The following is a 15,031-nucleotide window of genomic DNA, read 5'->3' on the forward strand; positions in this document are numbered from 1 at the left end:
TTAAACTCTGAAGACGGTTCAGCTGCTGAAGTGTATTGAATTAGTATAACCACGTGCTGGGTGAGAGCTCACACCCCGGGCAGGCCGTTCCAGGGCATGTGTCTACGAGCTGTCGGGGTGTTGGGTTGATGTTGTCTGTGATTTAGGGATGTGTGTAAACAAGTTTTTGCAGGAAGGCAGGGGAACCTCCTGGAAATGTAAGGGGATGGCTCTTTAATGCACAGAGGGAGAAAGGTCAGTCAAGGGCAGGCTCCCTTTCCCAGGTGTATCAGTGACGGGCTGGCTCTGCTTTATTCTGGGTCAATTTAGACTGCTTTGCAAGTAAGTAAAATCATCGACATCTAAAAGCCTCACGGTGACAGTAGTAGACGAGATTATCTTTATAAAAAGCTCTTTCCTTCTGCCTCCCGAGGGTACACCTTTCCCCAAGGAGAAAGCGAGCCCGTTCTTCCAAGGAGGGGAGAATTTTAAACAGACGGAGCTGCCTGGCTTCTTGGTTTGCAGGCTAACCCTGCTGATTTCTCTTAGGAAAAACGGACGATGCGAAGGTGTCTGAGAAAGGCAGGCTGTCTCCCAAAGCTTCTCAGGTGAAGCGCTCCCCATCAGACGCAGGCCGCAGCAGTGGTGACGAGTCCAAAAAGCCCCTCGCCAGCAGCTCCAGGACGCCCGCTGCCAATGCCAACAGCTTTGGGTTCAAGAAGCAGAGTGGCTCGGCCGCCGGTCTGGCCATGATCACAGCCAGCGGGGCCACCGTCACCAGCAGGTCAGCCACGCTGGGCAAAATCCCAAAGTCGTCTGCGCTTGTCGGTCGGTCTGCTGGTCGGAAGACGAGCATGGATGCGGCTCAGAATCAGGACGATGGGTACCTGTCTCTCAGCTCCCGGACAAACTTGCAGTACCGGAGTTTGCCAAGGCCCAGTAAGTCCACCAGCCGGAATGGGGCCGGAAACAGGTCTAGCACCAGCAGCATAGATTCCAACATCAGCAGCAAGTCAGCGGGCCTGCCGGTGCCCAAGCTGAGGGAGCCTTCCAAGACGGCCCTGGGCAGCTCTCTGCCGGGTCTGGTCAACCAGACAGATAAGGAGAAAGGCATCTCGTCGGACAACGAGAGTGTGGCTTCCTGTAACTCAGTGAAGGTGACGCCGGCAGCCCAGCCTGTGTCCAGTGCAGCTCAGGGCACTCTCCAGCCAGGGGCCAAGTACCCTGATGTGGCATCTCCCACACTCCGCAGGTAAGTGGGTAGTGGCATTGAGCAGAAGTGGAGTACGTGGCATGGCATCCTAGATTAATAAATTCCTGATTCTTAGTTAAAGCAGCCTCTGCTTTTCTCCACTTTGGTCCTAGGGTAAAACTGTTATCCTGCTGGCAATTTTCTTGTCGGTGATTATTTTCCCTTGTTGGGATGAAAATCATAAGCCTCTGGAATCAGTCGTCCTGGGTTCAAGTCCTGGGTCCACCTTAGTTAGCCACCATGTAAGCTTTAACAGTGCTGCCTCCACTTCCTCATCTGTAAGCTGGGCGTGATGGGGACACCCCCTTGAGAGCTCTCATGGAGACTAGTCCACGCGGGCAGGTCTGCCCACCGTGAGTACTCCATAAAAGTTAGCTACCCTCCGAGATGAGAGCTTCACGCCCCTTGAGATCTGGGTGGGTAGCCCAGGGGAAGCAGACACATTTTTTTTTCTTGTCTTGCTAACTCTGTGGCTGAGATTCTTCATCATTATGCCAGACAGTGATCTTGGCTAGATCCTTTTCTCAAATAGTCCAATATCCCCTATATACCGTTTTTTACTGCAGACTTAATTCTAAATTAGTCTCTGAAATTTTAACTTCCTTCAAAAAAAAAACCTCTTAGAGCAGGAAACTGATTTCCTATGACCTTAAAAAGGCATTTTCCCTGAGTGGAAATTTTTACATGAAAATATTGTTATTTGCTGGTTTTTCAACATGGTGTCTTTTAAATGGATACAACTGTTGCCTGTTCCTCTTATCTCATCATGATATCCACGGGACTGTCCTCACACTGCAGCTGCCTAGGACAAAGCTCGTCCTACCTTCTCAGGAGATTTCTTGTCAGAGGGAAGAGTAAGTCCCAGGAATTGAAAATGAGGTGGTGAAAAAAGAAAAATTATGTGCACATGTACATATTTGGGGATGAATCGGAATGTTTGAAAAGACTTCAGAAGAAGCATTCCACATGCAAGGTGTAATGAAGCCGCTCACTGTTCTTTGTCTAGACTTGATTATTAGAATTTCAGTAATGATTATTTTCTCAGGGGGAGGTCCTATTGGGCTGCTCTTTGTTGTTTTAACAGATCGCCTTGTAAATGAAAATTTTCTCTTCTTCTTGCCTCAAGTATTCTATGTAATATTCGCTTTTTGGTATTATAGATTTCCTTTCGTAACTACAAAGGCATTTTACGAGACCCTTAGGCTAGTGGAATAGAAGACTTGAAAATGCACGCAGCTTCTTCAGCTCTGCATTGAGCGCCTTTCAGCCTGTTCCTGGTGATTACGTTTCTCCTAAAACGTGAAGGTGTTCTCAATTCTCTCGTCGTACATTAGTATGGAGAAGAGAAATCTTAGGTGAAGCGTGATAGCTGTTTTCAGACGATCTGAAGGACTACCAGACAAAAGACTGGGCTTTTTCTGTGTAGTTACTCATAGCAAGATTAGGAGCGAGGAGCACAAGTCAGAAGGAGGTGGGTCCGATTTTGGTTTTCTAACAATTGGAAGTGCTTGGCGATGGAGTGAGTTACCCTTCGAAGCAGTGAGGCCTCTGTCACTGGAAGTTTGTAAATATTCTGAAGCCGAGATTCTGCACTAGGATATTTCACTCTCTGATTGTCATCAGGCAGAAAGTGTTTCTCATCTGTCACCAGACATTGTAGTAAGGGTTGATGATGTGTTTGTTTGTCTGTTCTTACAATAATTGAGATTTGTAAGGACCGTTTGGAGAGGACAGAGATCAAACACCACCTCGAGTAGCGGGGTGAAAGGCACCCTGCCATCATAATAGGCAGTGGTTTCGTCACTTTCCAGAGGGACCTGTTCCAAGGGGTTGTAGTGGGTAGAAGAAAGCCCTCGCGTTCCTAGAGCTTGTACCACCCCCCGACTTTAAGACAATTCTGCCGTTCTACCAGCAGCCCCTGTGCCAATGGGAGGGGGTCATGTTTGTGCCATTCCTATATTCTGACATTGGTGGTCACGAGCAGTGGGGAGATGACAGGGAGTGGCATTTCTCTGTATCTGCCACCAAGACACAGTTCACACCCAATGTGTCTGGTCTAACGTCTTGTGAAGCCAGCAAGGATTCTGTGCACATCATTGGGTAGTGCCAGCCCCCTGGCCCTCGAGGGCACATCTTTCAGGCTGGGCTTTCCCTTGAGTATAAGTCCCTGAAGATACTTTTCTCAGGCCCCATCCAGATCTAGACTCATGTTCTTGATTCTACATGTTGTGCTTTGAGATCAAAGAAAGCAAATCCCTTGGAGTTGAACTGTCATCAGCTGAGTGCCTGCTTTGTGCCTGGGGTCATGCATACAAAGATGATGAAGACAGCTCTTTTCCATCTAGATGTTTCCTGGGCCAAGGCAGTTTTCTAGTTACTCTCTTTATGGGAAGAAAGGGAAGCAAGATCTGGGCCAGTGTGGATAGACCTGTAGAAAATTGTCCCCCGTCCCTGTTTGTCTCAGAGCCAGAGTCTCAGCTGCAGCCTAGAACTTGAAGCTAGAACCTGTGCTGCGCCAGCGTCCAGGCCCACTATATGGCAGCCTTTCCCAATGGAGGGCCTGTAGCCACTTCTGTAGGAGTGGCTGTGCCTCCCTCCCCAGGGGCTCTCCCACTCCTGAACCCGTGCCCCACCTCCTTGAACAGCCCAGTGCCCCCGACTCCGGGTGTCCAACCTGCACAACCCTTTGTCTCTTCACAGACTCTTTGGTGGGAAGCCTACCAAGCAAGTGCCCATTGCCACAGCTGAAAACATGAAAAATTCAGTCGTTATCTCCAATCCTCATGCCACCTTGACCCAGCAAGGTAACTTGGAGTCCCCCTCCGGCAGCGGCGTCCTGAGCAGTGGCAGCAGCAGTCCTCTCTACAGTAAGAACGCGGATATCAACCAGTCTCCTCTAGCCTCCAGCCCCAGCTCAGCCCACTCAGGCCCCTCCAACAGCCTCACCTGGGGCACCAACGCCAGCAGCTCCTCAGCAGTGAGCAAGGACGGCCTGGGCTTCCAGTCCGTCAGCAGCCTCCACACCAGCTGTGAGTCCATTGACATCTCCCTCAGCAGTGGAGGGGGCCTGAGCCACAACTCCTCCACCGGCCTCCTCGCCTCCTCTAAGGATGACTCCCTGACTCCCTTTGTCAGAACCAACAGTGTGAAGACCGCACTGTCGGAAAGGTTGGTGCTCTGCATTTGGCTGCCTGTGTATCTCTCAGGAAGCCACGCTGCCAGGAGTCAGAATATTGTGTTAGGAATCCCAAGTGTTAATTCACCTTTGCCTGGGAGATTTCTCTTTCTGATCACTACTGTCTTTGCATGGGGAAGCCAGTTTGGGGTGGAATTAAGCTCCACTCTGTTTCCTGTTATCTTTTTCACTGTGGTTGTTCTCAGTGCTGGGGGCTGCTGGAAGCCTCTTGGGGGCATATTCAATGCTTCCATTTTAAATGGCGTTCTGCCTTTGAAATCCTTCCATTTTGTTCTGTTTGTTCATCAGCTGCTTCTTTCGCTTCCACTGGTTATTGTGCAGGCAGAGTAGGGCTGGCTGCAGCCATGGACTGTGTGGTAGCATGTGCTCGATTTGGTGGTCATCATGGCAAACCACCCCCACTGAAGGGCTGCGGCCAGAGTGATAGGAAATCAAGGACCCAACAGCGTCCTTAGCTCTGGATTTCACTGCAGGAGGGATGAATACAATTTCTGCACGTAGGGAAGAAAGCCTCGGGATGAGAAAAATGTTCTAATCATTATATATAACAATCCCCATCCCCCCTTTCTTCCAATCTAATGTGCCTTCTCTTGTTTTCTACCTGCCTGGACTTCTAGCCCTCTCTCTTCCCCTGCCGCTAGCCCTAAGTTCTGCAGAAGTACTCTGCCCAGGAAACAGGACAGGTAATGCCATTGTAGGCCGCGGACCCCACCAAGCCCCCGGGTTCCTCTGCCCGTCTGTGTCAAGCCAGATGTTGTTTGTGAGGCTGTTGGCCTGAGGCTTCCGCTTGTGTTCGTGGCTCCGGTGTACCTTGTGACCCCCAGACATGCCAGTGAGGGTCTATTCCGCCGTCCGCTAAAGCCCTGGGAGAGGTGGCACAGGCTGACACCCACTTCCCAGCTTGGGAAGGAATCTCAAACCCCGCCACTTGACCTGGGGTGGCGTGGGGTGGCGGCGGGAGCTCTCACTTGCATCTCAGCCTTCCTGTGGCATGCTTCTGCTTCCCACCCTTCCCACCCCCGCCTCCCTGTCCAAGACCAGAAATGACCTACCACCCACCGTGCAGCTTGGCCCTCACCTCCATCTCCCCACCCCCACCCCCCACGCAGCTGGCTCTGCTCCCTTCCCTGTCAGAGTCCTTTGCTGCAGTTGGCTGGTTCTGTCCTGCAGGCTGCTGTTCTGTGTGCCCATTTCCTGTGATGATGAGGAGAGAGAATATGGGGAGTGTTTAGACTTTACAGAGACGCTTGTTTGCCCCCAGCTGCCTATGGGTGGGCCTCAGAGATGGATATTGACCTTAAATTTGTCGGGGAGCCATGGCTTGGCCAAACGTAACAAGCAGATGTTGCTTCATGCTAGAAAAAAAAAAAATTAATGAAAACGCTCTTCACCCCATCAACAGCAAAAACTCTTGACTCACAGACCAAGCCTTTAAACCCTTGTTCTTTGGAGATCTGAATGTCGTGACTGTGTCAGGCAGCAAGTTGTAACATGCCCCAACCCGGGCCAGGGCTCCGCTCCTCGCGACACGCCCACCAACGGCCGCAGAAAGGGAGAGGGACCTGGAATTCACTTCGTTACAGATGAATTCCAAATATGCAGACTGCCGGCCTCTTGAAACCCTCCGGCAAGTCCCTTCTGTCACTTGAAGTCATCGCCAGTGGCATCGGGGGGTGGGCCAGAGTCAGGGTGCAGGGAAGCTGGCATCTCCCTCTCTGATACGCATTGGTGGTGCAGAGATGGGCGACTGGGCAGCAGAAGGCACGGGCTCTGCTTCGAGGTGGGGCAGGCTGAGTTTTGCTTTGAACTCGTGGAAAAGGAGGAACAATTGGGATTGAGTGGTTCAGGTCCCCCGGCGACTCCGGACACAGTGTGCACTGGTGTCAGGGCAGGCCGAGGACTGGGTTTCTTTTGTTTCCGTGGGCGTGGGTGTGTTGCATGCACTGCTGGATGAGGGAGCACTCCCGGTGCGGTGTCTCTGCCTCCAGGTCTCTCCGGCCTCCTCCACCTCTCCCCGCCCACACTGTCTGCCTTCCCTGTGCGGCTCGGAAGTTCTCACTGTTGTTTTGACTTTCCTACAGTGACCCGCACCTTGATAGGAATACTTTGCCTAAGAAAGGACTCAGGTATCTGTGTTTCCTCCTTGCATCCGTGCCCTCTAGTGTGGCTTTGGGGCTTGGCTGTGTGACTCTCTCATGGCTGGGGGATCGGGCTGGGCTGGGGTCCCCGCTTTGGCCACCACAGCAGGACCCTTTGGACGACGGCTCCCCTCGCCCCCTCTCCTTCTCATCTCTCCATTTGTTGGCTTATTTGCTTGAGCAGAGGCTGTGCTTCTTCAGGCTTGATGTGGTGAAACCATCTCATGAAAAGCATTCCTGGGCGAGCCCCGAGAGCAGTTACTGCTCCTGCCAAGGCCAGTGGGTTAATCGCTGAGCACTTCACCGTGACCATTCTGTTCATGGGCTGTCTTCCAAGCAAAAGGACATGACTTGTAGCATGTTGATTTGTTAGCCAGGGCAAGATCAAAGGAGGAGGGAAATATTTCCCCCCAATTTGAAAATATTTAACTTTTCGGCCCATAGAAAATTACTAAAGACAGTCGCTTTGTACTTGTCTAAATATTCAGGTAAAATCAGCTCAGTTTTCAGTGCCCACAAGACACGAGTGTGATCACTTTTTGGTGAAAAGAAAGAAAAGAGTACAAGGAAGGAATGCCCTTTCGTTCATTGCAAGTCATGGCCTGGGCTCATTTTTGGTGCTAGTCCTGGTAAAACAAGATGCTACAAGTCGCCATTGCTCACATCATCTCCTTCACTTTGCCGCCCAGAGGAACTTCCGTTCTGACGCCTGCCCCATGGTCTCAGTGTCTGACGGTTGCAGCTGTCATTTCTCCTGCTCTCTAAACACCTCCCTCTTTACAGCATCGGCTTCACCCTGCACTGAGCATTAAGTGCTTTTGCAAAAAATGGAACTTGGAATGAAATGTTTCATTGCTGTCATGTGTGTCTGTAGTTAATAACCTGCAGCTCTTAAGGCTGAGAGCATTTTGAACAGTGCCGTGAGGTGGGTATCAATGCTCCCTTTCAACAGGAGCTCCGAGTGAAAGCCAATTCTAAGAATCGAAGAATAAAAGTATTGAAAACCCCCCCAACAGATGTCCTGTGGGAAGAAGTTCAGCACTGTGGCCTGAGAAGGGGGAGCTGGCAAGGCCTTTTGTACCTAGCAGTTTTCATCCTGCCTAGGAAGGCTGCTTGTCTGCAACCGTGCTAGATGCTGAAGTGATGGCCACTCTTAATATGAGTTTGAAAGTGATGTCCCACTGTTGCCCCAAGAAGAAGCTAAGCTCTTTAAATAGGAACATTTCAAAATGCTGTATATATTTCTGGAACAGGTCTGTCCTATCAAAATTATGTAGCTCTGACTATTTAAAATTGGTTTTTAAAAGAATTCAGAATAGGGTTATGTGACAGGCTGCCTTTAGGCAATTGATGGGATCTAGAAAGTTCATATCCGTCATCTAGAGTAAAGACATTGAGAAAGAAACATTTTTAGGTTCCCTCGCACCCTGACTCTCCCTTTGCAGCTCCCTCTCTCCATACACACACGTATCCAATACCAACACCCCAATAACTCCTGTTTTTAAGCCAAAGGAATCCCACTATTTAGTTAATCAGTAGTCACCCTTTGGTAATCTGTTTATAAGTCCAAGGGGGGTGCTGGCCCAGTGGCGCAGCGGTTAAGTTCGCACATTCTGCTTCTCGGTGGCCTGGGGTTCACTGGTTCGGATCCCGGGTGCGGACATGGCACCACTTGGCACACTATGCTGTGGTAGGTGACCCATATATAAAAGTAGAGGAAGATGGACACGGATGTTAGCTCAGGGCCAGGCTTCCTCAGCAAAAAAGAGGAGGACTGGCAGTAGTTAGCTCAGAGCTAATCTTCCTCAAAAAAAAAAAAAAAAAGTCCAAGGGTACTCTGGCCACTTGGGCACTTGAGAAATTTGAGATGCTGCCGGTGGGCATAATGAGAAAAGCATGGATTTTGGAATCAGACAAATATGGATTGAAATCTCAGCATGTGACCCAAGGCGGCCCTCACTTTCCCTGAATCTAAAACGGGAATATTAGTAGTGTCTGCGTGGCCGGGTGGATCTGAAGGCTTCAGAGAGAGAATGTCTATGAAGGCACCTAGCTCCTTGGAGACGTTCGATAAATCTCTACCAAATACGTTTCAGAAAATGACGAGGTGGGCCACGTGACTTCTGAAGACCCCTCCCCTGTGTGAACCCCAAAGATTTGGGTTCCTTTTGTGAAGACTCATTTATGCCAAATGGCAGCCACCGCCATAAGCATCAGTGTCCTCCTGCCTTCCTCTACGTGTCTGCTTCTGATACGCCATGCTTCATGGCCACTCCTTTTTGCTGCCGAATGCAGAAGCCGTGAGTTATCTGTAAAACGTCCTCAACACCCTAACAGCAGCTTGTTTCTGTGCTTCGGTCCTGTCACGGTGGGGGCTTTGACATGATACCGTCATGAATCAACATGTTACAGCTACGCCCAGGGCCGGCTCTTTTCACCATTTACCAATCTTGCTCCCTTTATGTATTCCCTCCAAACTGAAAGGAATTGCAATTTTCCCCAAAGGCAGCCAAGTAGCAAAAAAGGTTTTGAGAAACTTCGTAAGTTTCGAGATGTCTAGTGATCTGATTTTTTTAACGTCATCTGTGGATATGTATATTTTTTCTCTATGTTTATCATCAGCGCCACGGAGTTCCTTTTCATAAGCGTTGTTCGTAGTTCATCCCAGCTTGATTTCCGTCTGTCCAGGTATGCCCCCACCTCCCAGCTTCGCACACAAGATGACGCAAAAGAATGGTTACGGTCCCACTCCGCGGGAGGCCTGCAGGACACCGCCGCCAACTCCCCCTTTTCCTCTGGCTCCAGTGTGACTTCCCCCTCCGGAACGAGATTCAACTTTTCCCAGCTTGGTGAGTAGCCACTCGTCACTAGCTGTGATGATCAGCTCCCCAGGCAGAGGTACTCTGTATTTTGAAAGAGACATGTGGTCTTATCACTCTCAGTATCTGACCAGCCCTCAGCAATGTGGTTTGATTACCGGAGATTAATAGCAAAAGAAATAGAGAAAATAGAAATGTGTTTGGTACTCTAATCAGTAGTTTTCTGTACACGGTTGATATAGGTGGGGTTGTAGCAAAGAGCAAACCCTCCCATTCTTGAGGCGAGGCTCTTCTAGTTCTAAGACCCCTGAAGAAGTAGGTTTCACAGCAGATTCCTTGTTTGGTCATCCTCAGGGCTTTATTAAGCTGGAAATAAGAATCAGGTTAGGATTGAACAAGTATTCTTGGAAATGCCTGCTGCTGACCTAATGCTGTGCCTGGCACAGTGGGGAAAGGAAAAGTCTTTGTAACACGGCCCCTGCTGACATGTCAATGGAGTGTTTTCAAGAGACAAACACGCCCACACAGACTCATAAATAGGGTGAAAGGAACCATCCAAAGCTTTATAGGAAACCGTGTAAAGACTGGTATGATCAGATAGCAAGTACTGTATACAGTTAGAAAAAGGGGCGATCAGTCTTGGCTGGAATGACTGGGGAAGGTCACGTGAAGGTGGCAGGATGAGAGCTGAGCCGTGGAGACTGGTGGGCGGCAGAGTCCTTCCAATTTTTGGCCGAGGTAGACGTGCCCCCTTCGTGTTGAAGCTCTTTAGGCGCCATTATGAAATGTTCCCCATCTCAGGCAATGAGCCCTGTGCTCATATTGTTCTTTCCCAGCCGTAACTCTTTGAGGCAAGAGTTTCTTGTCATGTACAAATGCTTCCCATCTGATCAAAAGCCCAGTTGGACTATTTTGGGCTTTGGGCTTTAGGGAGAATTGTTCCAGATGAGCCCAGGGAGTAATTAGCTCATGCCTGGAAGGTGACACGAGCTTGTCTGAACGTGCCAAGTTGGAAAGCTGAGGCCCAGAGCCCTGCTTTGGAACTGACCCACCTTTCCTCCCTTATTTTTAGCTCTAAGCGTGTTAACTCAAATGCTGATGTGACTACCTTTTAGAAAATAGACAAGGGAGCGAAGTTGGCAGGGATGGATACGGCTGATGATAATGCCGTCTCCTCTGCGTCCCCATCCAGGATTTGAACAGACATGAATTTCTAACCTCTTGATTCCATTCCTTTCATTCCAGCGAGTCCCACCACTGTCACTCAGATGAGCTTGTCCAACCCGACCATGCTGAGAACCCACAGCCTCTCCAATGCCGATGGGCAGTATGACCCGTACACCGACAGCCGCTTCCGCAATAGCTCCATGTCCCTGGATGAGAAGAGCAGAACCATGAGCCGCTCAGGCTCGTTCCGGGACGGGTTTGAAGAAGGTAAGCAGGGAGACACACCATCGCCAGGTTTCGCGGTGTGGTTAATGTTCCTCTGTGCCGAGTTCACCTCGTTGACCTGAGAGCCACCTGTCCACCTGTAAGTGCTTCCAACTCTCCCACTTACCCTGGGGTCAGGCTGGGGAGCTCTGAATAGTAGGGTCTGACTCTTTAACCTCACAGGACTTTAGGGAAGAGGCTGCCCGTAAAACCCTGGTGAACCTAGGGCTGACCAAGTTCCGCTCTAAGCTTTTCTCTCGCGGACTTGGGCCATAGCTATTGGCCTGTGCCCCCGTCGTGATGTTCAGCCTCCTGCTCACCATCCTGGCACAGTGAGTTACTACAGAGTTCATTTTTCTGGGCTGATGCACTCCTATGGCTTTGGGGAGCTGTGGGCAGCCCTCCTCTCGGCTCCACTCCAGAATTTTCTATTTCTTTACTCAAGCATTAGGTTTTTAAGTTTACTGTATTTAGTTATGACCTTTTCCTTCTTTGCTTGCTAATCATGAATATTTTGGGTTGGATTTTTATGTTTTGTTCATTTTAATCAGAATTTTGGGAGAAAAATACTGTGGGCAACTTTGTCAGCCATCTTCCTAACTCGGTTCATTTCTCTTGCCCTTTGTTCCTTCACTCAAGGTGTGAGTTAGGGGAGCAAGCACTCAAAATGCTATGCAGGGACATCCCCACCCCCCACCCCCCCACCAGAAGCTCCCAAAGATGGGCAGGTAGCACACTGGAGCCGGTGAAATTAGGCTACCAGGGTTGAAATTCCAGCTCCACCACTTCTTAGGCATATGACCTTGGGCCATTGCTTCACCTTTCTGTGCCTCTGTTTTTTTACCAATAAAATGGGAGTAATAATAGTAGCCAGCTCATGAAATTATTAGAATTAAATGAGATAATATATAAATATTATATAAATATATGTAAATGTTAACCCAATAATGTTATTACATGTCACAGTCTGTGGACTCAGCTTCAGCATTAGTGTCCTGGCAGGTAGAAGTCCCCAACCAGAGGATGGGGACTCTTGGTGAAGTGGAGCCTGGGCTAAGGGCAGTGTCTCTATTTATGCTTTTTTTTTTTTTTGCCAGCCACAGGACAGAATGTGGGAGGGGATCGTAGGGGCTTCCCTCTGCTCCCGGTTCCTCCCTGTGAGACTGGGGAAATATGCCCAGCATCCTCTGGGTAGAAAAGAGCAAATAAATTTGTCATTGATAAGGAAGTCCCGAAACAGTCAAGAGGGAGAGAAATGCAGGATAGAGGCTTCTGCTTACCCCGTGTTCTTTTTTGCAGAAGTTTTAGTTGAGTTACAGAGCAGCTGCCCCTAGTTAATCTGCCTAGCAACTTCGTTCTCTCCGCCCTGATTTATGTATCGTTTGCATCCAGTGACATCCAGTGAGCGGACGCAAGTCCGTAAATCCATATATGGGAACCTGCCGGACAGAGGATGGAGGAGGGGTGGAGCCTGAGTTACTGAGAGGCTTTTGCTGGACTGAAGAGCTAGGAAATAGTGCTGTAACCACTCAGAGCAGGAGTAGTGCAGGCTGTGTCGACCCTAAGATGAAGGAGTAGGCCTTTTTGTCTTGCTCTTTTTTCCCGTCCGAGTGCTAGCCAAGTATGGCCATGGAGCGTTTCCGAGCCTCCTGGTGACAACTTGCATATGGAGTGTGGCTTGTGCCCTATTCATCTTGCCTGTCATGTGTGTACCTGAGTGAACCACATTCAGCACTGAAACTTGTCCAGACAAGCACACTTTGCCTCGTAAAGGTGCAGGACTGTCACAGCAGCAGCAGCAGATAGCTTTTATTTACTCCATCTGGAGTCAAGCTGTCAGGCAGCACGGTGTGGAATATCCAGGGCGTCCCATGACATTGATAAGAAGGGCTTGCCCACGAGCAATGTCTAGACTTCTGTAAACCTGATGATTCATGAGGATGGGGAACTGAAGTGCAGAGGTAGTAATCAAATTTGGGGCGAAGGGGTAGGGACTGCTGTTGATACTCTTATGAACACGTGACATTTTCATCTCTTGGGAAATTTGGCATCAGATTGATTTTATTTTTTCCAAGGGTATTGTGTTACGCAAGCAAAATAGGGCTTGTGCAATTAGGTGTTTGCAATGCCATTGGGTGAAGACATTTTTTTTTCCTTTTGAATTTATAAACTCCCAGCATTGCAGAAACAGCTGGGGAAAAAATTCATATTCCATGTTTGGACCAAATAGAACCTCCTTGTAAGAGTCAGGTAGGTATATCATATGCCAGAAAGCAGGATAGAAACTTAGGAAGTGGGGCCAGCCAGGTGGCATAGTGGTTAGGTTTGCGCACTCTGCTTCGGCGGCCCAGGGTTCGTGGGTTTGGATACTGGGCGTGGACATGGCACTGCTCATCAAGCCAAGCTGTGGTGGCATCCCACATATAAAATAGAGGAAGCTTGGCACAGATGTTAGCTCAGGGCTGGTCTTCCTCACCAAAAAGAAAAAGAGAAGAAATTTAGGAAGAATTAGAACAAGTACCTGTGTGAGGTTTTTGTTGGATTTAATTAGCACTTTCTATTTTGAAGGAAGCAGGAGTCATAAATATGTAGATTAGGTGCAGGCATGGCCCAGATGCAACCTTCAAAGTTATTTCAGGTAAATTAATTTCCATCAGGTGCATTATGCAATCTTAAAGTCAACTTTAATCACATACATGTAGGGAGATGCTTAAGGCATTTTTAAAATGGATGTCTCTGGAGGAAAACACATCCAGCGACTTTACCAATTATCCCTAAGAGCTGGTGCGAACTGAATCAGTTCATATGGCGTCCACAGGAGCAGAGCAGCTTGTTAATAAGTAAATCTTGTGTTGCAGCTCCCTTGTGTTTCTAGCCCCTGAGTTAGACTTGTGTTCACATCCTGGCACTCCCTCTGTGAGCACTGTGACTGGGTAAGGGGCTTGACCCTGCTCAGCCTATTTCCCATCCACTAAAATGTGGAAAATAATTGTCCCTGCTTCAAAGGATAAAGTGCAGATAAGGTGCGATAAATCCTGGAAAGCATTTAGCAAAATGACTTTTAAAGGGGTTTGTAGTAAGTATTTGATCAATGGTAGCTATTGTGATAATTGTCTTATTTTGTTTTGTCCTTCTCCCCAAGGGCCGTTTCATCCCCATTTTGTTTGTGGTAAAATTGAGGCAGACGCAGTGACTTGGGATTTGATGCACCAGGACTGGGTCCGGAGCCCTTGATTCTCAGCCCTCTGTCTGTGCACTCAGTCCTTCCTTGCTCACAGCTGGGCTTTCTTACCTGTCTGAGGCGAAGCCTGCTCCTTCATCCACGTGTTCTCTGTGTTCGGTTCTGCTTCCTTTGCTAGTTCAGAGGGCGATCTGTTAGCATCTCATTCTCACTGGCTGTGGAGGCCCCCTGTGGTGGAGTGAGAACCGCAGTGCAATGCCTGGATTCACTGGCTCTCCTCCTGCTCCTGCCCAGCTGTGTGTGCCTGGCCACGTCACTTAGCCTCTCTGGGCCTTAATTTACTCTTTCGTTGATTAGGGTAGAAAGTCCTGCCCTGTCTGGGCAAATTACATACAAATTCTCTGTGGTGATGAGGATCGCTTCAAACAGTGTTATAAATGAGAAAGCGCTTTGAGTTTTGAAGCTGAACATGTGTATGAGATGCCCAAGTGTGACAGCAGAGGTGCCGGGTGGCTTTATTGGCTGGAATATGCCCCGTTGTTTCATTCTGCCTGGTGATTTCACCCTGTACTTTAGGTAGGGGTGAAATCAGGTTCTTCTCAAATATGCATTTTTTGCTTCTTTGGTCCCAGTTTATACCTGTGTGTAGATTCAATGAGGGGCTTAGAAAACCATTCTAAAAGATACCAAAAGGCTTTAAAAAAAAAAAAAAACCCTCAGAAACCAGTAAGCCACATCACTCAAGGGCAAAGCAATCTCCAGACTCCTGGTCAGCAGATCCTGTTCCTGAATGCTTTGTGACCTTAAGCAGGTCATTTGACCTCTCTGGGTTTCGGATTGCTCAATGGCAGAGATGGCCTAGACATTCTTGTGGTTCCTTGTACCTTCCACATTTTGAGGAACAGGTATAGGGAGGAAAATACATAGCATGCTTTCGCTGTTCTGCTGTTGCAAGTCCCGTATACATTTTGCTGTCCAGAAGTATCCAGGCCACATAACCCAAGCTCTGACTTGGCTCAGTTCACTTGAAGGAGA

The 15,031-nt window shown here is 48.9% G+C and overlaps 1 protein-coding gene across 11 annotated transcripts in view; it reads left to right on the forward strand.

Annotated features, from left to right (window-relative positions):
* NAV2 (neuron navigator 2) overlaps positions 1-15,031 on the forward strand; it is a 706,055-nt gene that overhangs the window by 638,763 nt on the left and 52,261 nt on the right. For 9 of the 11 annotated variants that reach the window (XM_070491341.1, XM_044752510.2, XM_014863247.3 and 6 more), the window contains 6 exons: positions 529-1,231; positions 3,932-4,399; positions 5,045-5,110; positions 6,509-6,553; positions 9,254-9,414; positions 10,630-10,818. In XM_070491341.1, the coding sequence (XP_070347442.1) occupies positions 529-1,231; positions 3,932-4,399; positions 5,045-5,110; positions 6,509-6,553; positions 9,254-9,414; positions 10,630-10,818 (1,632 nt within the window). The remainder of the gene's footprint in view (positions 1-528; positions 1,232-3,931; positions 4,400-5,044; positions 5,111-6,508; positions 6,554-9,253; positions 9,415-10,629; positions 10,819-15,031) is intronic. The other 2 variants (XM_070491340.1, XM_044752513.2) reach the window with 2 other exon arrangements.

Source organism: Equus asinus, chromosome 20 (assembly GCF_041296235.1).
Source record: "Equus asinus isolate D_3611 breed Donkey chromosome 20, EquAss-T2T_v2, whole genome shotgun sequence".
Lineage (NCBI taxonomy): Eukaryota > Metazoa > Chordata > Mammalia > Perissodactyla > Equidae > Equus > Equus asinus.